At 31.5% G+C, this 25,870-nt stretch overlaps 1 protein-coding gene and 1 long non-coding RNA gene across 3 annotated transcripts; one reads left to right on the top strand and one right to left on the bottom strand.

The window, feature by feature from the left end:
- Positions 1 to 1,660: 1,660 nt before the first annotated feature.
- Positions 1,661 to 4,395, top strand: LOC107475184 (uncharacterized). Of its 2 annotated transcripts, XR_001589451.3 has the most exons (4): positions 1,661 to 2,114; positions 2,199 to 2,374; positions 2,653 to 2,774; positions 4,210 to 4,395. It is a non-coding gene; the product is annotated as an uncharacterized LOC107475184 (long non-coding RNA). The 2 variants fall into 2 exon arrangements; XR_008005971.1 differs by having other exon boundaries at positions 2,199 to 2,774.
- A 10,384-nt stretch (positions 4,396 to 14,779) lies between these two features.
- LOC107475253 (auxin response factor 17-like) lies at positions 14,780 to 24,329 on the bottom strand. Its single transcript, XM_052257892.1, has 4 exons — positions 24,302 to 24,329; positions 23,300 to 24,219; positions 21,807 to 22,235; positions 14,780 to 15,079 (listed from the first exon to the last, which is right to left on the bottom strand). Exons 1-4 carry the CDS (start codon positions 24,327 to 24,329, stop codon positions 14,780 to 14,782), a joined length of 1,677 nt encoding a protein of 558 aa, XP_052113852.1.
- Between the last annotated feature and the right edge of the window lie 1,541 nt (positions 24,330 to 25,870).

Raw genomic sequence — 25,870 nt, 5'->3', positions numbered from 1 at the left:
AACTATGAACCAAGTTGAGTATGAATTTGTTCTTTAATATTGAGAATGAAAATTTGAATGTTAAATGATGATTTAATGATGGTTGATAAAATGATATTAATGAATGTGTATAGATGATGAATTGTTGAAGGTCTTCATGATATAGTTGTGGAATTATGCATGAGAATTATTTAGAATTGAGGTATGATGGATGATGAAAGGATGTAGAGTTGTGTTGTAGTGGTATTACATATGTTGTAACTTGTTGGCTCTGCTGCGAATGTTTCAAAATGAATTTTGAAATGGAAACAATTTTAAATAATTTAGTCCTATTATTTTAACGTCATAAAATTTCAGAGTGGTTGGACTTATGGTTTTAAAGATATGAATTTTTGAAATACGATGCGTTATGCAATAAAAGCCAGATTCTGTTTTCTTAGATCAACAACTTTGAGAGTTTATAACTTCTGATTATGGATGGATATTCAGGTGCAACCAATTGGAGGTGAAAATTAATTATGTTTATCAGATGTGATTTAAATTTCAGGGCTGTCCATATTTTAATGAGTGAGTTATGGGACTTGGAAGAGGACATGTTCATTGGCTTTTAAAATAGAATTCTGCAGAAAGTTACTCAACTTCCAAGTTCCATAACTCCTTCATTAAAAATGGTTTTGACCTGAAACCAATTGGAAAAGAAACCTGGATATGTTAAGTTGAACCATATTAATTTTTAAGGCTATTGAATTTGATTATTTTATATGGAATTTTAGATATCATATGCTGCTGCTGTTTTCTGGTTTCAAAGCACTGCAGAGTAGTTAGCAATTCTCCTCTGTTCTTGAGGCTAGTTAAATCAGAAAATTATGATTTTTGGGTTTTTAGAAATCTTATTCCGAGTTGAACGTCTGGATATAAAGTTTGCCCAATTCCGAGTTCATTTGTTATATTAAAAACAGAAAAGAAAATAGAGTGTCGAGGATGTCTTACTGATAGTCATGGGTCCGAAAGTCAAAGATTAATCTTCGTATTATGTGATTGATTTAATGTTAGAATTGTAAGAACCAAGACTTTTGAAAAGTCTTATTTTGAACTAATCCCAAATTATATATTTATTTATAGTTTTAGTTTTAGAAATTATTCTTATTGAAAATAATTAAAGGCAATTAATTGGATTTGAAACAAATTAAGGTTTTTAGCCAAATTCTATACCTATGAATTATTTTCCTATTTATGATTTAAAGTTCTAGAAATTTAAAAATAATGAGGTTTGGCTATTTAAATTAGAATTTTTTTAATTTTATAATTATTGAATTATTTTCTATATTTAAATTATAAAGTTAGTAGTTAGAAAATAATAAAAATTTTATATGATTCGATTTTAGATACTTTATATTTATATCATTTAATACTTTAAGTTAAAAGTAAAAAAAATTAATTATATTACCATATATTTTCAATTAGAGTAATTGATTGAGAATCAATTAGTATTATTATACAACAAATAATATTTTAAAATAATTTTAAAGATTTAATTGAATTTCAAATTACGACGGTAAGTTTTAATTTAATTAAAATAAACCTAAATTAATCCTAAAATTCCCAAAAAGCCTAACCCTAACCCAATTATACTTAAAATCACTCCCTGCACCCAAATGAAAACCCTAGCCCCTATCATTTTCCTTCCCTTCCGCAAACACAAACACTATACAAAAGCAACCTCAAACAAAAAGAAAGAAAGAAAACGTTGAGGGAGCTCAAGGAAAAATGGAGAACAGAGAGGGAGACAGAGGACGAGGGAGAAGAGAGAGGGAGGAACGGTGCCGCAGGACTTGGTGCCGCCGCTGCCATCACGTCGTTTGGAGAGGAAGAGTCGCGTCTGAGAGAGGGAGAACCAGGAGGAGCGTCGCGCAAGAGGGAGGTGACTCCTTGTTGTCACGGTGCTTCCATGGCCACCGACGCGCCGCCGTTTGAGTCGCGAATAGGGGAACGCGCGCGAAGGAAACCGTCGCGGAGCTGCCATCGCCGCCGTGTTGATGGGCTTGCCGTCATTCAGCTCGTGCGGCTGCTGCGTGTCGGAGCTCCTCGCCGCCGCTGCTAGCGCTGGAAACCACCTTTCAAGCCTGTATCTGTTGGTAAGCCCCAACCCTACTTCAGCTTCTTCATCTATTAAGTTTACCTTATCGTGAGAGTTGTTGCTGCTGTTGGATTTGCCGCAGGGAGGAGTCCGAGCAAGAAAAGGAAGAAGGTGGCGATGGATACCTCCGATGCTGCTGCTGTTACTATCGGTGTTCCGGAGCTTGTAGTTACTGCCGTTTTTAGTGATGAACCTTGTTGTGTCCTTGTTGCTGATTGATTGTAGTGAGAGACGTTTTAGCCATTACTTTTCATCCTGGTAAGTTATGGGTAAGGTCGCTTTGATTCTTCTTTGTGCCATTTTATTTATGCAGCTAGTTTTGATTCGTTTTATTTACCAGAGTCACTATTGTCATATCTCGGTGCTGCTGCCCTTGTTTGGAACTACTGAGTGTTGTCTCCAGTAGCACTATTCTTCCTATTTTGATTTCAACTCCTTTAATTCTGAAATTTATAATGTTTTTGCCTTTATCCTACTGCTATTTGGTTTTCTTGTGCTACCCTTACTCTAATTACAGAAATATGTTTCCATTCTAGCCATCGTTGATTTATCTATTGCAAAGTCATAATTGATAATGGAGCTGCTAAGATCGCTGCTGCTGCCGTGAATTGGGGATAAAGGGGATTATTGAGTTAAATTCTGCGATTGATACATCGAGGTATGGGTTTTTCCTAAAATTTATTTTACATTACAGAGTTGTTATAAATAGATATTAATGTGAGAAACATATACTTGTGATTATGATTGTCTTATAAATGTGGTTGTTTGCTGGACTGAATGACTAATTGCTTGATTGTTTGAGTAGTTTGTGATTGCTGAAAAGAAATTAGTTTGAAAGGTTATTTAGTTGATTATTATGAAAAAATGGCTTTCTTGGTTTTGAAGCTATTTTTGATAATGTAAATGAATCAGCTTTAGAAATGATTTGGAATATGAAACTGAATTAATTTTGGAAACGGTTTAATTTTGAGTTAGTCTGACTTTATAAATGATTTAGTATTTGAGCTGGTTTGACTCTAAAAAGAGATTTATTATTGGCACTGATTCACTTTGAAAACAATTTGATATTGGAACTGGTTGAATCTTGGAAATGAATGAGATTTGGGAATGGTTGAGAAAAAGGTTTGAGAAATGTTTGGATGGGACCCGAAAAGGGGTGGCAGAATCCGAGTTTTAGAGGAGATGTTGCCGAAATTTTATAAAATTAGAAGTTTCATTTGAAGTAGTTATTTTAAAATATTTAATTTTAAGTATTACATGATTTAAGATTACTTCATTTATCAAAGGAAGAGTTATGTTTTGGATTGGGAATTATTAGTGAACGGAATGAAAAGAAGAACGATGAAGATTTTCTTTGAAATATAGTTTTTGAATGAATTTGGAAATGAGATTTGGATTGACGAATGATTATGATGTTGAGAATGTTGAGATACTCTGTTGACCCTACGACGTAAGTGTGACCGAACACTATATAAATTCCCGAGAATGTAACCTCCATTGAGCAATATTGATTATTTGAGAAAAAGCTATGCATAGACTCTTGGGGATGCACGTCGGGGACAGTCTAAGTTCAATTCAGACTTGTCTAGTTGGCTGGATAACCGACGGATGAGCCTCATCAGCTATAGGACAGGCATGCATCATATGCATTTGTATGCTTTGTTTGGGTTTGAACTTGTTTTGGTTTGCCTAATTGCTAAACTGTTCTTAACTGCTACTTGAACTATTTGCTATAACTGCTACCTAAACATGTGCCTTCCTTGTCTGTCTTGCCTGTGTTTGTCCTGGCGTGCCACATTTGAGAATGAACTTTGGTGCTGAATTAATGATTGTGTTGTTTGATTGCGTGGCTTGTTTCTGATTGAGATTTTCTTATAAAGAAGGAAATGTTTCGAATTTCTGAAAGATTAAACATTGTTTCTTTGAAAAGGTTTTGAACGATTACCTATTGGTTTTTAAAAGATTCATAAGGCAATGATAATCACTAAGTTTGAAAACAGTTTTCTTATTAAATATCTTCTTATGAAAACTTTGAAACTCCGTGGTGAGACCGTGTGGTTAGGTTCTCACCCCCTACAGCTTTACCTTTTCAGGAACCGGATGAAGAAGCATTATGAAGAGTTATCATGTGTTTGGTTTATATGTTGTTGTATTAATTAGATTATTTTCTTCCCTCGTCTTTGTTATTACAATTTTATAAGAGGGATAGGAGTTGTATGTTTTATATGTATATATTATATTATAAGATATTATGTAAGGAGTCTTGTATATGAATCTATGCCCGCTTGTTTTTTTTTTAAGATAAAGTATTTATTTTTCGGTTTTAAAAGAAATTAGCGTGTCGAGTCACAGGCTCTTATTTTAATATTAAATATATAAAATAGCCGTAATACTCCTTGCTATCAGAGTGGCACAGCCGAAAGCATGACATTCTGGTAGTGAGGGTGTTACAAGAATTGGTTTGGTCGGGACCTGGAAAGGGTAAACGTGTTGAATTATAAGAGAATGATTTGAAAGCTAAATGAATACATATTGCTATGGCTATAAAGAACGAATGTAAGGAAATGATGATGATAAGTGATGAGATTTGAGAATGATTGTGTGTGACTGAAATGGTCAATATGGCAAGTTGAGGACGGAAGTTCCCTTTCTTGTCGTGATGCAGATGTGGGAAAGGTAGAAAGGCACTCTCCTTCGTATTGTTTCTCCCACATTCTTCCTAGTTGCAAGGTGGAAAGGAACACTCCTTCAATGTGGAAAGGCACTCTCCTTCGTGAAACCTCCAGGAGTAGATGGAAAGGCACTCTCCTTCATTTATGATCCTCCTAGAGATGCGCAACCTAGAGACCAATGTCTGGGTTAGCTACTAGATGTGTCGGGTTCTGGCAAAGTAACCAACACGTGAGCTCACGGCCAATAGGATAGACATTCATCATATGCATATGTGTGCTTTGTTTGCTATGCCTTAATTGGGAATGCCTAATTGATTATATTCTGCTAATTGTTGTAGTTGTTACTTGAACTACTTGTTTTCTACCTGTGCTTGCCTTGTCTGTTTGTTTTGTTTATGCGAATCATCAGAGATGTAGGTACGGAGGAAAGATGGAAATGTTAGAGTTAAGGTTAAAGTTTAAGCTAGGTTTAGAATTCCCTAGAAGACCATCCTTTTTATGATTTTTGTTTAGTAATTTAAGCTTTATAATTTGAGAGTTGGCGTTCTAGGATTGCTTCTGGCATTCTCATGACCTTATATATTATGTGCGTGGCACCTTTACCATGCTGAGAACCTTCAGTTCTCATCCCATACTGTGTTGTTGTTTTCAGATGCAGGTCGAGCGGCATCTCGGTAAGCGTCTGAAGTTTCTGCGACGAAGTGGTTTACTTTGGAATCCCCTTTTGTTACTTTGATATATATATATATATTCTTAATTATGTATTTTGGGTATTTGGGATACTCGTATATGTATATGAATATTCTCCGGCCAGCCATGGCTTCGCAGGCTGAGTTAGAAGCTTGTTATTTTGTATTATTAACCCTCTACTCATTGCAAGTAACCATATTTGTTGTTGAGCTTTAGTTTTCTTCTCATGCAAGTAACCACATTTTCTGAGGGTTGCACTTTTTGATTTTGCGATTTTGTTTTACCTATCTTTCAATACTCCTAGTATATTATCTCTTATTATTATTATTATATATATTTTACTTTTAGAGGTCATAATACCTTGCCACCTCAATTTTATGACTTAAGCATAAGACTCTGTGTGGTAGGGTGTTACAAATTGTAATAACAGAAAATTTTGAATTGTGTAGTAAAAATTTTTTGTACTATATTCATAAGTTTTTATGCTATGTGCAAAAATTTTTATGTTCTATTAATAATTTTTTGTATATTTTAACAAAACTTTTTGTGTTATGTCGACAAAAAGAAACACGGAAGAAAAGAAAATAAGTATACAAATGTTATGTGAATGATTTTTGTTTGACTTGAACCAACTTAATTATACTTAATTATTAAAACTTAATTATACTTAATTATTAAAACTGCTTATACAAGTAGCATCACTGGATTTCTAAAATATGATTTAATCAAAAAAATAATTTTACTATATATAATCCAAATATAACTATCGGTTGTCTTTACCTTTGCAAAAAGTAATTTTACTTAAAAAATCTATACTCAAACTTTTTGCGAAAATGCATCGATCAGAGTTAAATGATTTAATTAATTTAAACCCATATAACGAACATGTTGTTGATATAGTTTGCAAAGTGACATGACTAAGTTTATTTGGAAAGTTTTGATGATAAAAGAGAGAAATTGAGGCACAACTGGAAGAGATTTTGTTGATTCACTTGGTGAGTTTCATGGAATTTCATTTTTGGTTTAACTAAATAGATGTATAAAACATTTTGGTTGTATATTTATGGATATGTAGCTTAGCAAATCATTTTGGTAATGATTACAGGATGACAATAAAAGTAAGAAGGATCTTGTAGAAATTTATGAGGTCTGTATTGCTTTTTGCTATTTTCAATTCTTAATGCCTTGACATAAAAAATTGACCATTAGTTACTGTTTTTGCTTATGAACAGCAAGAGTGTGTTGAGAAGAAAGACTTCACTTCTACACCATTGTCATTTAGAGATGAACAGAACAGTACAACAGGTGAAAGTTTCAATTGCTTTGCATTATTTTCTGCTTCCATTACTTTGTAATTTTTTCTTTTTTTCTGAATTTTGATGTATTCTTTTTTTTTGTTTTCCATGGTATCCCTTGTCACTCTCTTTCTTCTTTTTTCCTTTTTTTTTCAATTAAAAAGCTGCCTTAATTTTTGGTTAAATTACACAGTTAGTTCCTACACTTTCAGTAAAATTGCAAATTAGTCCCTACACTTTAAAAGTTTATAATTGAGTCCCTAAAGAGAATTAAAATTTACAATTTAGTCCCTACCATTCAAAAAGTGTTTGATTTAATAGAATATTCTCAACATATTCTCTATTTTAAACATGTAAGCTGCACATGTTTGATAACAGGGACCAATTTGCAATTTTAGTGAAAGTATGGGGACCAACCGTGTAATTTAACTATTTGAAAATGACCAAAAACTCCCTAGACTATCTGAACCCACCTCGCTCCTCTCCAGCTCTCTGACTCTCACTTTCTCACTTTCCGAATCGATACCCCAACTCCAACACTCTCTGTCTCTTACCTCTATGGGTGTTCAAATCCAAACCGATCTAAATTAAACCGCTCATCCAATCCAATCTAAACTGAAAATCGATTGAAACCGCACTAATTCGGGTTTGGTTGGATTTTAATTTTTGCAAACCGCTAGATCAGATCGGATTTCGGATCTACTTTCACAACCGATCCAATCCAATCCAAACCACACAATGTGTTATAATATTATTGTTTTATTATTATATTTATAATTATACTTATAACATATTCAATCTGTTATACATTTTTATATTTTTCATGTATTATTATTTAATAAATATTTTATGTTCAAAATGTGATTTATTTATTTTAACTAACCTATAATTTTATTTCTATTGTTATGTTATCGTTAGTTTTTTAAGATATTGTTAAGACTTGTTATGTCATTGTTGGTTATTTAAAATTTGATGTTGAGACTTGTTATATACATAATTTTTTTAATTTACAAAACTGCAAATTCAATCCAATCCAAACTGCTCAAAATTGGATAAGATTGGATCAGACTTTTTAAAAAAATCATCCAATCCAAACCGCACCGCGAACACCCCTACTCACCTCGATTCACCGTTGTCATGCCGGATCCACCGCATTTGTGCTCACGGGTCGGGTCTCGCCTCTTTCCTCCAACTCACCTCTCTCATCCAACGACTTTTTCTTCTCTTCCAATCCCGATACTGAACACCGATAAATGAAAGAGAACAATTCCAATCCCAAACATGCTCAAAGCAAACAATTCAATGTCTAAGAAAAAAATAACAACAAATCAACATAAAAATAGTAACTCAATTTATCGGTGAATCCGATGCGCGGCGACGGAAGCGAGAGGCACGTCAATGGTGAGCCGAGGTGATAAAGAGCACTGGGGTTGGGGTTGGGGTACCATTTTGTAAAGTGAGAAAGTGAGAGTGAGAGAGCTGGGGAGGGGCGGGGTGGGTTCAGATAGCTTAGGGAGTTTTTGGTCATTTTCAAATAGTTAAATTACACGGTTGGTCCCTATACTTTCACTAAAATTGCAAATTGGTCCCTATTGTCAAACATGTGCAGCTCATATGTTTAAAATAGGAATATGCTGAGAATATTCTATTAAATCAAATACTTTTTGAGCAGCGGGAACTAAATTACAAATTTTAATTTTCTTTATGGACTCAATTATAAACTTTTAAAGTGTAGGGACTAAGTTGCAATTTCACTAAAGTGTAGGGACCAACTGTATAATTTAACCTTAATTTTTTACTCAATTTTGACTAGTGGAGACTCCTGTAGAAAAATTTAGAATATCTTAATCACTGCATAATTTAATTTCAATTTAGAATATCTAAAAATTTTAATAGTTAGTGACTAGGGAGAGTGACATATTTGATTTATTAACACTGTAAAATGATATCATATTATCTTGTAAGTTGATGCATTTGGCTCTATATTTCTCATATATCTGTGTGGTTTTGATTTTGAAATTTTGTTGTTTCCAGTGCAAGATATGGAGTATGCATTTTGGGCTCACGAGTACTTATCGACGGAAATATTCAAAGGGGAACCAAAGAGGTGTGAAGGGTTCAGATTCAGGAAGACAATACTGACTGAGAAGATAGATATAGGGCCGGACGAAGTGTGAGTGATGATGGAAGAACTTGCAGCTGATTTAGAAAGGGTTTGCATTAAGAATGAAGTTTCAGAGTCATTTTTTAAGATGTTTCACCGATTATAATATCATGCAAATAATTCATGAAAATTAATAAAAAAAATTAATTTTTTTTATATTTTCTTATTTTCTCCATTTTTTATTAATTTGACAAAGGAATAGGCCACGCTTTGAAAGCATGGCAAAAGGTTCTAGCGGGCAAGCCACGCCTTAAAAGTGTGGCCATATCTCTCACTCTTGGCATGCTTTAAAGGCGTGGCCATATCTCTCAATCTTGGCACGCTTTAAACGCGTGACCATATCTCTCTCTCTTGGCACGCTTTAAAAGCGTGGCCATATCTGGCATATATGCTATACATTTACGCGTGGCGATCTTTAAAAGTGTGGCAAAAAATAAAGCGTGGTGATAGGTCAACAAAAGCGTGGCGATAGTGCAACCGATACGCATGCACATGTGAGCCTTTCAAAAGCGTGCCAATAGCTCAAAACGCGTGGCAAAAAGCTATCGCCATGCTTTTTTTAACCTTTCGCCACGCTTTAAAAGTATGGCAAAATCAATATTTTCTTGTAGTGCAAAGAAAATCAGAACCAATAAAGATGTTAGCAAAATGTTGCAGTGAAAAAAAAATTATATCCTAACATTCATTAAAAAAGAGAACAAAAATAGTTATCAAGTACTAAACACATCCCTTGACAAAACACGATTAGAGTAATGACTAATGAGTGATAAGAAAATTACAACTAACACATACACTGTAAGAAAAAATTGCATCTTATTATAAATTATTCAAGTGTATACAGCTGACAAATATCAGAGCTATAACTAACTAAACAAGCACACATGAATAAGTTCAGCAAATTCAAGCAAAACAAAACCAAATGAACCTCAATTAAACTAAGAAATGAACCGAAATTACTTAATAAACCAAAATAACTTCATGAAACGAAACTAAATGAACCTTAATTAAAATGCACCACAACTACTGCAGTTTCATTCGATGTCATAGTTATAGAGAGAGAAAAACAAGAAAAAATTGAATTAGAGAAACTCGATCTATTAAATAAACCAACTCAATCCACTAAATCCTAAACTAAACTAGTAGAAATGCGAGAAATGCAAGAAATGTGAAGGAGAAAACTGAACATAATGAACAAGTAGTTTTATTAGTATCTTAAGGAATCTATATTATTCTATTTTTGTGTTTTTTTTATGATCTCAAACGCAACACTGAATTTTCCTGTAGTTTTTTGAAAGAATTTTTTGAGAGATTTTGAGAGAGATTTCAAATTTCCTTATTATTGCAATTTTGAGTAGAAGATATAAATGATTTTTCATATTAGAATTCGAAGCAAGAGGTAATGTATGTTTGGGGTTTTGGGTACATACTCCACGCTCATTCAGTAAGAACGATTTTCATTGGTATTAGACCTACTTAATTAGATTTAAATGACAATAAAACTTGAATATATAGTAGATCTAAAATTTTATATATGTATGGATCATTCTAATAAAAATTAGAACTTTTGAGTTATCAAATCTTGTTATACTTGTTATATGCGCCACTCTTTTGTTTTTTTCTTCTACGGTATATTGCTTTTATCGTCTTCTTTCTTTTGCGCATTTTTTTTTTGTGTATTGTCGTCTTCTACTCTTGTACCTTTTATTTTTTTATTTCTTTATGTATTTTGAAAATTTTATGAGAAAAAGAATAAATAAGAGCAACAGAAAAAAAAGAAAAAAAAAGAAGAAATGTATTTTTAAAAAAAATTTGTAACGCTACAATTTTTTTTTTAAATAAACACAAATATTTTAAGAGAAACATATAAAACAAACGTATAAATTTATTAGAGATAATAATATATAAAGTTTGTGACGATAAATACATAATTTTTTTAAAGATAAATTTTTAAGAGAAATATAAAAAATAATAAACACATAACTTTTGTCTATAATAAATACAAAACTTTTATGACGATAAATAAATAAAAAATTTAAAAGTAAACGCACAACTTTTTGAAGAGAAATATAAGAAGCAAACGTAGAAATTTATTAATGATAAACGTATAAATTTTTTTACAATAAACATAGAAAATTTTAAAAGTAAACACAACAAATTTTTTTAAAAGAAATATAGGGGAAAAAACACAAACTTTTTGACAATAACTTCAAAAAAATTTTAATGATAAATACAAAATTTTTAAAGCAACCACACAGAAAAACATAAGAAAACACTACAATCTTCAATGTAAACACACAAATCTTTTAAGAGAAAAAGAAATAAATACCGAAATTTATCAGTGATAATCACATAAATTTTTTAAATGTAGACACATAAATCTTTTAAGAGAAACATTGTAAGCAAATACATAATTTTATGACGATAAACACGAAATAGTTTAGGTGTTGTTCAAGCTACGTTTTTGTATTATCCAACTAATGTTTATATGCTTTTTCATTTGATTTTTTTATTTGTGTTATTCAATAATTAAAAAAGCGGCATCATTCAAAATAATTTTTATATTATTTTGCTTATATTTCTATTTCTTAATTAAAATTTAAGTGTTATTTTTCTATAGCATTCAATTAAAAATATGTATAATTTAAATAATTGATGTATTATATTTCTGTACAATTTAATTTCAAAACTTGTTTGCTTGAATGAATTCCTCAATTAATAGCAAATTTCAAAGGAACAAAAAAAATGAAAAAAAGAACATTTGATTATTTGAATGAAACAAGAGAATTTGAGAATAAGAAACAGGAGAAAAAGTAGAGAGAAGGTATTGAGTATTTTAGTTTGTTCTTTATTTGTGTTTTGTACTTTGGTTTGTTTTTTATTTGTGTTGAGTATTTTTGTTTTGTTTTTGTTTCTTTTCCTAGCCTATAATAAATTCTATTTTTGTGTTTTTCAAAAAAAAAAATGGATAAGAAAAATGATATTCTTATTTTTAAAAAATTTGGTGAAATTTGGTTAAGAAAATCATTTGGTCATGTAGTAGTTTTGTGAAAATATATTAGTCATTGTAGCAACGGTTAACTCATGTAATATTAATGCATGGCTGCATACATCTTTGGTCGAGATTTTGATTTCTACTAGCGTTGATGTCCATGCGGTACGCATCAAAATACCTAAATATAATATAATGTACATTAAAAATTATATACATTCAACATCCTTGTGAAAAATTTTTTTGCAGCAGCTCTTTATAACACTAACTTCATCCCCTCTATTATGTATATCGTCCTTTAGTGTTTTACAAAGAAGAGAAGTTATGTTTATTTGAAGCATTGATCTCCATGAGTTTGGATCGATATGCACTTGAGAGGGATTACGCGAAGAGAAAGTCTAGAGAGTTAACACTTTTATTAAAATTTGACCAGCATTTAATCATAAAAAAATTGAGTAATCTTACAGTACTAGATATTATCTTATACCATTAAAAATATTGATAATTGCTAATTAATAATTATATATTACAGATTCTACTAGCTCCTAACACTTCTCGAAAGGAAAAATGGGAGAGAGAATTTAATTCAAAGCCTTCCCAAAAAACAAAATTCTTCAATACAAAATCCTCCATGAGTTTAGACTATTACTTACCTAGAAAAACACACACAACTAAAAATCCGACCATCATTAATAAAATCTAGTAATTATAGAATTTTTTTAAATAAATAAAATAAATATTAAATCTATATATATATAGATGGATGTTGAAAATTTTGAATATGTCTTGAATTTCACCATCCAGAGTTATCAAATGAAGTGAGAGTAAAATAGAGGGTTCTGACATAAGAAGTTGCATCTTTTCATCGCTTAAAGACCCATTTACAAGCTGCCATGAGCATTGTTGATATGTGACAAGATGTATTGAAGCAGATCTTCAGGAGAGATTATAGCTGAGAACAAGGACACGATGAAAACTATCATCACTAAATAAACCTCAAAGCACATGACTCTCTCATAATTCTAACCAAAGCAATTTGCTTCCCCACTTTTTATTATCACAATCTCTTGAGTTGATCCTTGTAGTTTTGAATTATCTCGAAAAACTTTACCATTTTGACTCAATACATTTTGCAACTTTAGATTATATTAACACTATCAACATGTGAGAGGTAAGTGAACAGTGAGCTATCATAATCGAATATCAAAGTAAAAAAAGGTTAAATATTTCACCCGGAGATCTATTTTTGGAGTAATTACAAGAATTCATTTGAGATTTAAGCATTTTATGACGATTGTAAAATTATAACCTACTTGCAACTTTAATGGAGAAATTCAATTCAATTAATTTAGTGACAAAACCTACTCATAACTCAAACCATAAACATCCAAAAAAGTGTTTCATTTTTTCCTTCTTAGTTGAACATAGAGTATGACACGAATAGCTTATATATGATGAGATAGAAAAGACAAAACTTTGGTAATTAAAGTTTAACTATGATGTAGAGAAGCACAGACATTGCACACGATATTTGACCACTGACGCGCAGACACACAAATTTTAAATTCCGGATACTGTATATATAAAAAATATATAGTATTTTTTTAGATAAATTGTATTTATTGATATTAAAATATAGATTAATTTCAACTATTTTATTAATATTTTTTTAATTATATAAAATATTTAAAATATTTTTATTTTAATAAATAATAATATATATTATTTCTAAACTCGTTTTAAAAATACACGTTAAAAATAAGACTGGACACGTTGACACATGATAATATTTAGATGTGTCCAAATATATCCGAAGAAGAATTTTTTATTTTTTCTTAAGACATTGTTGGATATAGAAGACCTATGTATCAACGAATGTGAATGAATATCGTGTCCAAAATATATCAAATACGTAAATATGACAACTCAGCAAAATATCTCTAATTCATAGACACAAATTTGAACATGGGTCTTCGTTACGAAAATTTTTCATAACATAAGAAAAATCATTCAAACTTTCAAAAATGTGACATTTAATATTAGGTTATAAAAATTTGATGAATTTAAACTTAGATTAAGCATAACACGATACAAATCAAGTCGCGTTCTTTAAACAATTCAAAATATAAAAACTCGATAGATATATTGTCGAATTTTATAAGCAACAAATACAAAGAACACTACACTTTTAATCACTATAAGAAAAATGTTGAGTACTATCGAAAAAATGAATAAAATCGGATGGTAAGTTAATTATCGTCGAAAACAATCAGACGGTATAAATCTCGCTGGTAAATATTTACTGTCAGAAATTTTTTGTCCGACAATACTGGCAGATTTTTTCGACAGTTTGATGGCGCAAAAAAATGTTATTTCACGCACTATTACCGTCGGATTATTCTTACGTTGAACGGTAATGTCAATTTTTTTTTAATTTGAAATAAATGGTCAATTTTAATTTTAAATTTAAATTTTTTCACATAATTAGTGGTCAATTCATAAATAATAAAAAAGTTTTATTTAAAATAAATAATACAATTTTCAAATATATTAAAAGTCAAGTACATCAAATAAATACAATGAACCAATAAAACAAAAAAAACTAATAACTACAGATCCAAGTAGTCATCGTCGTTGTCATCAGTCCCGTGGTCCTAAGTCGGCGGCGTAGAAAGCGGTGATGTTCGTATGCCACCAGCAAGGTCGATGCCAGCGGCGCGCATCTGGGCTTTGTACACCTCGATCTGAGCCTCCATACGCTGCATCCAGTCTAGCAACTCCCTCCACTCCAGCTTGAGCTCATCCGTAGACGTCACACAGGTGAGGATCTTCTGATACCTCTCCCGATAATTGTTAAATTCCTGAGCCTGGTGCTGAAGGCTGCGTTGGAGCTCCTGTACCTGCAGCATCAAATCCACGCTTTCCTTGGGCTCGACTGGTGGTGGAGCCTAACGACGGCCTCAACATGGAGGTACGGAGGCTGCTAGCGAAGAACAACCCCATCCTGTATATGTAGTTCTTGTACGGCGCTGAGGCGGTCTCACGCCAATCCGCATCGGAATCAACAATTGAAGCTACAGAGCCATTGGTAAGGTCCTCTCCACTTTGCTGAGACTGTTGAGTCGCGGCCTTTAGTCTATATGTGTAGGACTCCTGTGTAATTAACACAAGTTATTGTGATTAGTACGACAGATATACAATTAATCTCTAATAATTTTTTAGCAGAAGATAATCAGATTTATGTTTACTCACATAATAGTCCTGAGTACTTGAACGTCTCCGCCAATATCGCCTCACAATCTAATGACTTCAACTACACATGTTGCATTGGAATAATATGATTAGGATACCTAGTAATGATATACAAAGGAATATAACTATGTTATTAACAAAATTACAGTCACTTTACATACTAGCCTAGCGTTAGTCTTCATGAAGGTCGCTGAGCCATAGTATACTTGGACGACCTGACCGAAGCTCTGTTAGCTCTGTTGGTGAGTCGTCGATGCCGGAACTCCATTACAAGAAAAACGTTGAGTACCGTTGAAAAACGAATAAATAAAGAGCTGATATGTTGATATGCTGCAGAAATGCAATTTTTTACCAAAACTTTAAATGCACATAAATTTTTCGTTAAAAATCATTTTTCAACCATTTTTGAACCGTTGGAAAGATCAATAAATAAACTTTCATAAAAATATATTTTTGTTAAATTTTTAACTCTGAGGACCGAGTTTTGGCCTGCCAAAATTGACCAAAAATTAGTTTTTGCCCAAAAACAAAATTTACCAATTTTTCCAAAGATTCACAAGCCATATCAATTTCTACTCAATATAATATCCTCAATCATCCCAATTCACTCATTTGATATCAACCAAGTTCAAGCTTACTTAAATTACCTATTACAACTCTAAATTCTCATTTCAACATCTTAACTCAATTCCGCTATTCTAACAAATCATTACCTCATTTCACATATTCGATTCCATAATTACCATTTCAAGCTCATGAATCAACATTCAATACATTCACCAACTTACCTTTTACGGCCTCCAGTCCAAATTTACGGCCTCTGGCCCAACATTCATTAATTCAATTCAAATCAATATTTCAACAATTTAACAGTTCATAATTTCAATCGACAATTCATACCGCATTCTCACAACTCATAACAATCAATCACCAAATCAAAATCAAATCCAACACTTCATCATTATGACACATCAAATCATACAATTCAATCCTATTCCTAGGGACATCTAGCCTAGGACTTCATGTCACATTACATAGTATTTAAATGAAACTTAAACCATACCTTGGTTGATTTCTCCCAAGCTCAAAACACTAAGTCTCAGCCACCAAGCTCACATCTAACTACTCTAATTAGCCAAATCAACTCCAATCAACACCAATTACAATCAAATATCATACATTACTAAAAATCAATATTGGGACTCACAATTTCAACAAACCACAAGGATTTAGAGTTACCTTACCTTGCCCACTGAGATTAGTGATGGAACCCAACAGTAGCTCATAGTAGAGCACTCCTAAACAACCAAAATTACAAGATTTTTTCAAAAACCAAACTAAAAACGCAAAACTAGACAAAATAGGAAATTGGACGAGAAATACAGAGTTTCTTACCACTTTGTTCGGATAGAATCGAAAAAAGTTCTGATACGAATGTTTGGCCACAAACAGCTTGTTAATCGGAGCTCTGAATCAAAAGTTATAGAGGATTAAAGTTTGTAGAATTAAGGTTTGTGTTCTTCTTCTCCTCCCTTCTCTATTTCAGCGTGAATTTCACAAGAAAAGGGATTTGAGTGTTGAAACTTTGCTGAGTTAAGGGATTATATATGCATGTGGGCTTAGGCCCACTTTGGCCCAGTTCACTCTTTTTAGCCCGTTGATCTAATTTTATGCCAAAATATTTAAAATTAGCATATAATTCATATTTTAATTATTTTTATCTCGCCAAATTATAAATTTCAATTTCTTAACTCTCTTCACTTATAATTAATAGTCTTTCTCATAGTGTCGGACAGATTTAAGCCGATATTGCTAGTTAATTTACCAATATGCATTTTACACGTTTATTTTTTTCAAAATATCTACATCTTCCCACTCGAAAAAATTCACTAAATTCAATTATTATCTTTAAATTCTCAAATTCCTAAGTTTTAATTTTTGACCCGTCTAAATGCATTTTAACTATTTTAATTCAATGATTAATTATTTAATTATTTTTTTTATAATTTTATCGAGTTTTACATTTAATAAGGTGGAGGGATACCAAATAGAGTTTGAAGAGCTGACTAACCATGTATGTGAACTCAGCAAGAATTGGATCGTCTCACTCTTCATAGCTGGGCTTAACGATACACTCAAATATGAGTTGCTATTAGCCAAGCCCAATGCCTATATGCAAGCAGTGTCCATAGCCAAGCTCCACAAGCAGAAGAATGCAACATTCTAAGCTCAGACCCGAACCACCTCCAAGCCCGCCTCTTTCTTTACTTCACCAACATTTATAACATGGATGCGAAACATTATTGCTTCATTTATAACATGGTCTGATTTGGAAAGAGAAGTTTTTTTTACTTATATTAACGTAAACAAAATTAATAGTATATACTAACGGAAGCGGTTCTCGTATTCTGTTATATTTAGCGGAATGTGATATTTCATCTATGTTGATCATTTAGATATAATATAAATTATTTGAACGTTTAAGATTTTGGAAGCTTTTTTTAAGTGAACATGAAGAGAAGAAACTTATGGTGGACTTCAAATCGGCTATGTAGTTGAAAAGTATTGAAGTTTATATATTATTTTATTTGACTATGTGCAATAAAGCTTGGTGTCATGGTGTGTTTTTGGCTTTTCGCGTGATCTTGAGCATACAGCCGAGTTGGCAATTTGTTAGAAATAGGCCTAATAGGCATATTTGTGTAATCATGGAAGAAAACAATTTTTGGTAATCATGGAATGAATAAGAAATGATCCTAATTGAATGGAAAGAATAGTATACATGTAATTAGATAATTTGTTTTTTAAAAAATACAGCAATGTTCCAAAAAAATAAGAGATGAATTAAATTATGCAAAATACAGTGATAGATAAAATAATATTTTTGATGAGAGAAAAAATTGAGTGAAATTATCATGAAATCGAACTATTTAAATGCATATAAAATTTGTATTCATTTGTTTATTGTATATTATATGGATGAATTATTTGTGGGGGTAAAGTTGAAATTTTTTTTAATGTATTATAAAATGAATAATTGAAAATAATATAGAGTTCTTTAATATTATGCAATATTTTCGTATTTAGGACAAATTTAATCGATCATCAATAAATGAAAAAAATCACTCTGAATCATTTGAATAAAAAATATATCTCTTCAAACTTTAAATTAAAGTACTATGATTTCTGTTGGTTATATTACTAAAGGAATTATTAAATTGACAAGTTCATATGAAATAATTAGCGTTGATTTATACGGTTTTGAAAATTGTATAATTAAAAGTAGTTTAATTATTTTATTAGTTTCTATAATTTTATCAAATTTATAATTAAATATTTATAATTTATAATTTAGTCTTTATAATGCTTTTAATTTTGTAATTAGATTATTTTTATGTTAAAAATATTAAAATTAATAGAATATTATTTTTAAAAAATATGTAATTAAAGATCTGATTAAGTTCTTAACTATGAATACTTTTAATTTACGAATACCTTTATAACAATCAAATTATAAATACAGAATAATTAAACTATTAAAATTTAAAGAAATATACAATAGAATAAAAGATTTGAGACAACACATACTCTCAATTTATATGGAATTTATGTTTAAAATGAAATTAAGATTTAAAATTTAAATATTTTTAGTCTAATTCAAGAATCGTAATTCAAACCATAAATTTTGTGAAACTCATAATTTAAAATTAAAAATGTAGTTAGTTTTAAATTAAAATAGGGGATATTATTAAAAATTTTTTGTCAGTATTTTCAATTATATTTTATAATGAAGATATAATAATAAAGAAATGTAAATATTTTAAACACAAATTATATTTGTAACAAAACCAAAATTTCAAAGCGAAAATAAGTAAATAACGTATTTCTGAGAATATTTTTTTTGAAATAATGTATGAGTCTATGGTGATCACTTAGCCACAAGCCACACACTAACACCCGTTTTAAGCCACTAGGAATTAGAACTACTCTTTGTTGATATTTTGTCTCTGCAACTAAGGTTATTTTTATCCTCTCAACATCTATGTAAATAGGCTAACTTTTCGTATCATGAATAATACCATATTCCGCTTTTTTCCTCAGGTATATGTGATCATTTTCCTATACTATATTTCATTTACTTGCATATAAATAATTGAAACTTATTACTCATTTTAGTTGAACGACATGCTTTGTCTTCCCGTGATTAAGTTTTTTTTTTCCCTTCAGTACATCAATAAAATTATTCAATGGATTAAAAAAAAAAGCATACGGTTATATAAGGAGTGGAATATCAAAATAGTAATACCTCTTATTTTTGGCATGGGATGTTATGATCGTTGAAGAAAGAAAGAAAGAAGAATGGACTAGATAATATTATGTACTCTCTTAGAGACAAAATTATCCTCAGACAGAAAGTGTATATATTGAAACTTGTCTTCTAGCTGAGTTGCAATGATATTCATTCATTCATAAGCTGACCACCCACATTATTTGGAGGCAACAATCTCTATCCATTTTAAATCAAGTTAAAGAGAAGAGGAGATAATAATTTAAATTTATCTTATATCTTCTTTTAATATACGAGATTCAAATATTGTGGGAGGAAAAAAAGAGAAAAGAATTGCTTTAGCAATGGACTCTTTATTGTCCATTATTCTCCCTTAAAAATCTCTTACATTTATCCTAGTTATTATTTGAGACTAAGCAATAAATACTACTTTAGAATAAATCTTCACATTTAAGTCATGACCTAATTAAGTTTATATTTAATTAATTATTTTAAATTCACGCGTGTATATTTATGGTCATAGTTTCTTTTTTTAAATTTGTGCATACGGATTCTTTTTCTTTCCTTCTTATTTTTCTTCTTCTTCTTTTTCGTTATCTTTTTCTCTTGTTATTGTAATCACCAACAAAATCAATATTTTGCTAACAATTTTATTAGTTCTAATTTTCTTTAATGTCATTATTAAATAATTTCGGTTCATTTCTTAGTTTATTTGAGGTTCATTTGGATCCAAAAATGAATCCAGTGTCTTTTCGTTGATAATTGAATGTTTTTACTACTTGTTCAAATCTGAACTAATTTCGATTCATTTGTGAATTAACTAAGGTTCAATTGATACTACTGTTAAGTATTGACCAAATTTTTTATTCCTTAAGAAATTTCAGTTCATTTCTTTTGCCTCGCTTGAATTTGCTGAACTTGTTCATATGCGATGATTTAGTTAGTTTTTGTTCAAATGAACTAATTTTGGTTCATTTGTGAATTAATTGAGGTTTATTTGATACTACTGTTAAGTATTAATCAAATTTTTTATTCCTTAAGAAAATTTGGTTCATTTGGTTTCGTTTCACTTGAATTTTCTGAACTTGTTTATGTGTGGTTGTTTAATTAGTTTTTGTTCAAATATGAACTAATTTCGGTTCATTTGTAAATTACCTAAGGTTCACTTGATGTTGATGTTAAGTATTGACTAAATTTTTTATTCCTTAAGAAATTTCGGTTTATTTCTTAGTTTAATTTAGGTTCATTTAATTTCATTTTACTTGAATTTGCTGAACTTGTTTATGTGTGGTTGTTTAGTTAGTTTTTGTTCAAATCTGAACTAATTTCAGTTTATTTATGAATTAAGTGAGGTTCAATTGATGCTGCTTTTAAATATTGACTAATTTTTTTATTCTTTAATAAATTTCGGTTCATTTCTTAGTTTAGTTTACGTTCGTTTAGTTTCATTTTACTTGAATTTCTCCTTCTCATTTTCTGCTTCGTCTTCTTCTTTTTCATCTTTTTTTCTCTTCGTCTTCTCCTTATTTTATTTTCTCAAAATTTTTTTTGATTTATTCTTTTGAAAAGAATAAAATCAAGAAGAAGAAATAGAAAAAGAAAAAGAAGGAAGAGAAAATAGGAGAACATTTACATAGTAGGAGCATGTATTCACGCTCCACTAATAAAACTATTTTTTGTTGAGTTTTGACCAACTTAATTGGATTTAGTTGACAAAAAAAAACTTAAATATGTAACATATATACTCATAAAAGATTAATATTTAAAATTAAAAACGAAATGTGAACTGCTTGCCTTTTAATTCAGTAGTCAAAATAAAAGCATTAAATAAATTAAATATCAAAGTTTATGTTGTTTATATTCATTTTTACTAATTTTTTGTATATTAGTACAAGTTCATTTATATAAATTGTAGAAATACAAATATATTTTATTTAATAAACAAGACAAATAAACATAAAATTTTACAGAATATTATTTTGTTAAAAAAAGAATACAATGATAAAAAATAGAATCATCACTTCTATATTTTACTAATCATTTATTCTTTTAAGAACTAATAAACTATATGCATACACTAACAGTGATTAGTTTGAGTAGAAGATACTCATTCTCCTTAACTAGTGATCAATTTGAATTCAGAATAATGTTAACAGTGTAAGTCAAATTCTATGTAATTGGTTTGTCAATGCCTCTATTATACGTTGTCTTCTCCTGCGTCATTTTTAGCGGTGCTATGGTCATCAATTTCATCAGAAGCTTGATCTGTTTGAATAGTACAACCAAATAGCTGAAAAGAAGCAGTCCCAGATTTGGTTGAGTTGCTGTTAGGGGTCAAACTAGACTTGTTATGTGGAGATAAGCTTTCAGGTTTATGAGTGTCAACATAGCATTTAACCTTGGTCTAATGTTATTCTCAAAGGAGTTAGCAATAGACAGAGGAGGATTAATCGGAAAAATGGGACAAGTAGGTGCAGAAAGTAGAGGATGCCTGGCTCCCTGAATGCTAGCAGGAAAAGGGGTGCCATAACTACTCATCAACAATGTTTGATTCAGCACTCCCATTGCTAAATCAGGAATAGCAAGTCTTGTCATGGAAAAGGAGGATTCTTCCACTTCATGACTGAAAATTTTAGAACCGTCTGCAGTTCTGAACTTTTTTGTTGGGGGAAATACTTGAGGAAGTGAAGGTGTGCCAGAAAGAAACTCCACCTGCCATGGACTAACGGGACTTACATTCTTCAAGATTTCAGATTCATCCCATGTAATCTATAATATTATCAGAAAAGGAAAAAATAAAAAAGCTAACATCAGCTTCAAGAAAAGATATTAGGACCGAATTTTCATTCGTTAGATATATTATTTTATCATCTCAAAAGAAATAACATTAAATAGATCTATTTATCATTAAATAATTCTCAATCAAAATCTATTAAAAATATATGACTCACTCGCTCACATAACAGACCAAAACAACTCTCCTTTCTTTTTCTTTTTCTTTTCCCTTCACAAAAGGCCAAGAAACTCTCTCGTATTTTTTTTTTTCTAGTTAGCCACCAAAACAATCTCAGTAAAAATTCATCCATTATGCTATATAGTATATACTCAAGTAACAAACTACAACAACACACAAACAAATTGCTGACACACTATAACAGACCAAGAAAATGGTTCTTTCTTTCCAATTTTTTTGTTATTATTATTTATTATCATTATATAATTACTATTAAACAACTGTCACGTTAAGATTGAGAAATCAAGAACACACCACAAGAACACACCACAAGAAATCATTAGATAAAAATTTGGTATCATCTACCAACTCTTAATTATCAATTTTACGTAAAATTGATTGCAGTTGATTTTCTACCTTATTTCTTTCATTCCATTCTTTTTCTTTTTTCTTTCTTGCAAATTCTCATTCAAAGTCCATATCACGACCGTCCTTAAAATTAACGCGATTATCCATTTTGATTCCCAAATTTAAAATTAGCTATAGTAGTCCTCTAAATTTAAGTATGGACACCAAAACAATTGATTTAGATCTCCATCATTTCTTCTCCTTTCATATACAAAACAACTTGTTTGGATGATAACGACCTCCTTTACTCATTATCCAGCGTGGCAGTAAGGGTGCTATCTCAGCACTCTATTTATCCAGTTATCGCAAAATTAAAGAACTACATTAATGTACGTACTTAAATCTAAAAGACCATTATAAATAATTTTAAATTTAAAAAAAAAATGAATAATCTTGTACAAATGAGGATTTAGTCTCCATATCACTATATAAACACACAAATCAAAATTCACAAAGCGGGCAAATGTTATACCTGAAGCATGCGCCAAGGAGAACCGCTCCATGGTTGAGCTTCACCGGGAATAGTAACACCAGAAACTGTTCCCTGAAACCAAGTCATCCGTGAAGAATCGTAGTTCTCTCTAGCCATCTTCACTCTCATCCCAACACTGCAGAGAATACCGTTCATCTTCACGTCTACATCCTCTGCCTTTACCACAAACTCCCCCCAACCCACGCTTGGATAGTAAACAACTTCGAACGGCTTGTTCTGGGCCGCCAGCTCCATCGCCTCCGCCACTGAAGCCGAACTCACCCTCCCCTTCCCGTTTCTTGCAAACCCTTCCATCATCACCTCTTCATCTTCCTCTTCTTTTTCCTTTTCCCCCTCGTCCATCCCAACGATCTTTGATAACCAATCCAATCCGCCGTCTGAGATACCGTCGTCCGGTGACATATTGCGACGGATTCCGACAAACATCCTGCCATCGGAGTCCTTCATGAAGACCACAGTATCGCCAGAGATAATCTTCTTGCTGTTAACGAACTTGCTCCAGCCAGAAGTGAAGAGGTGCCGTCTCGGCGTCCCTCGGTAGATGTGGCGAAACTCCCAAACGGCGCCGTGGAGGTCGGTTATGCGAAGCGTCTGCACCGGCGGGTCCTCTTCAAAGTTCAACGGCGGGAAGATCAAGTCCGCACAGAATCTCGGCACCGAAAACCCTCCGCCATTGTTCGCATCGGACCGCGTGAGAATCTTGGCGTACGACTCAACCTTTTCATCGTCGCCATTGCCGTTGCCGCTGCCTTCGGCGGCGACGGCAGGTGAAAGAAAATCCTGAGCGGATCCATCGGTGACAGGAAGGAGAAGAATCTTGAGGAAGACCTCGTCGGTGTTAGGGTCCGCGAAAAAGTTGACGGCGGCGACACGGCAAGGGATGACCGGCCTGGAGTAAACTAGAGGTGAAAGGTTAAGCGGTTGCGAAGCAGCTTGGTCGATGTGTCCCTGTGGAAAGTAGTAAACCCTAGAGTTCACTACTGGTGCGTGCGCAGAGATTCCAGCACATGCACGCCAGAATTTGGCCGGAATAGGTGTTGGCCTCGGCGGCGATGATGAGGACGGAGCACTACGGCGAGGCATGGCTGATTGGAAGCAAAAGTTAGTTGCTAAAATGGTATGAGTGTTTGTGAGAGTGATTAGTGTGTGTTTTTTTGAAGCAAACCATGCAGCCTCTAATAGCTACGACCTTGTCATAGTCACTGTGTGTGGTTAGTTAGAAAAACACTCACCAAATCAAATTAAATTGAATTTTGAAAATTAAGTTAAATATTCTTCTGATCTATCTTAGCGTCTCTGTAGTTACGGTTTTGCCCCCTGTCTTGGAATGGGAATGTCTATGGTCATCACTGCTAACTAATCATTGATTACTTCTATCATTTGTATGTGCGTTTTTACGTTTTAGTTAGTAGTAATTAAAAACTCTCTTTTATTTATATCCCTAATGAACATGGCTTAGTTCGTTTGGAAAGACAAGTTTTCATGCAGTTCAATTTGCAAAGCAAGTTGATGATATTAATTAATTGCATTCATTTCAACCTTAATACTACTATGTGTCTATGTTACTACCTTCTTGACTTCCCATAACAATTACTCAATTGTATAATTAGAATTTATATTTTCAATATTTATATAGGAATTGAAAAATAAATTTAATTAGATAAATAATCGGATAATAATGATTGTTACGTTAGCATGGCTGTTAAAGAAAGAGTAATAATACCAGAACAACCATCCTTAATTTTCGTTCCGGAAATCTCTCAAGTCTGAACCAAATTAGTAATAGATAAATAATATTAACGGTAACAAAAAAAAAAATATTAAGAAAAACGTCATCAGACAATCCCAAGCCAGGTCTATGAAGTTATTTTTTATGTATTAATTATTAAATTAATTTGAACTACTTATACTTTAAATCCTAAATAAAATACAAAAAAGTTTTCAAAAGGATAAAAACAAAAAAGAAATTAGACCATAAGAAGGAAATTAGACTTTATCCTAATTTATAGATAGATGCCACAGATTTATAGATAGAGGAAATAACATATTAAAATTTAAATTATTGTCATCCTATGATTCCTATCTTATCATTAATTGTTAAAAAAGTTTTGACTGAATTAATTTTTCATGTATTAAATTAATTTGAACTTAAATTTTTAATCACGTAATAAAGTAATACAAAAATATTACAAAAGGATAAAAACAAAAGAAGTTAGACAACAAAATAGATAATTTTTTTGCCTAATTTAATGATAGATGTAACAGATTTAAGCGTTGCATCCCATGTTGGTGTTGAACCTCGGCTCACAGTTGTCCTCCTTGTCAATTCCTCTGCTTCAACCTCGACAAATGTCTGCAAGTCCTTGTCATTCAATTTTTCTTCCAAGTAGCCATTTTGCGGCTCAATTTTATGGACATGGAAGGTTTAGGTGTGATCTGTTTAAATATAGATTTATGGCGTACAAGATAAAATTGTGGAATAGCTTTTTCTGAGTCTAAGGTAGAACAATTCGGATTATGCGAATTTTTTTGTCATAAAATTTTGCTTCA

Source organism: Arachis duranensis, chromosome 2 (genome assembly GCF_000817695.3).
Source record: "Arachis duranensis cultivar V14167 chromosome 2, aradu.V14167.gnm2.J7QH, whole genome shotgun sequence".
Lineage (NCBI taxonomy): Eukaryota > Viridiplantae > Streptophyta > Magnoliopsida > Fabales > Fabaceae > Arachis > Arachis duranensis.
The sequence above is the reverse complement of the archived record's forward strand: the minus strand, read 5'-3'. Positions and strand labels throughout refer to the sequence as shown.

What these genes read in the sequence shown, in the direction of transcription:
- LOC107475253 (XM_052257892.1), bottom strand. Translation starts at nt 24,329, where the DNA reads ATGTGCTGGAATCTCTGCGCACGCACCA. An exon ending in CTCCTTGGCGCATGCTTCAG is followed by an intron (nt 22,236 to 23,299) that starts GTATAACATTTG and finishes ATAATATTATAG; the next exon opens with ATTACATGGGATGAATCTGA. An exon ending in ATCTCCACATAACAAGTCTA is followed by an intron (nt 15,080 to 21,806) that starts GTTTGACCCCTA and finishes TTAATTACACAG; the next exon opens with GAGTCCTACACATATAGACT.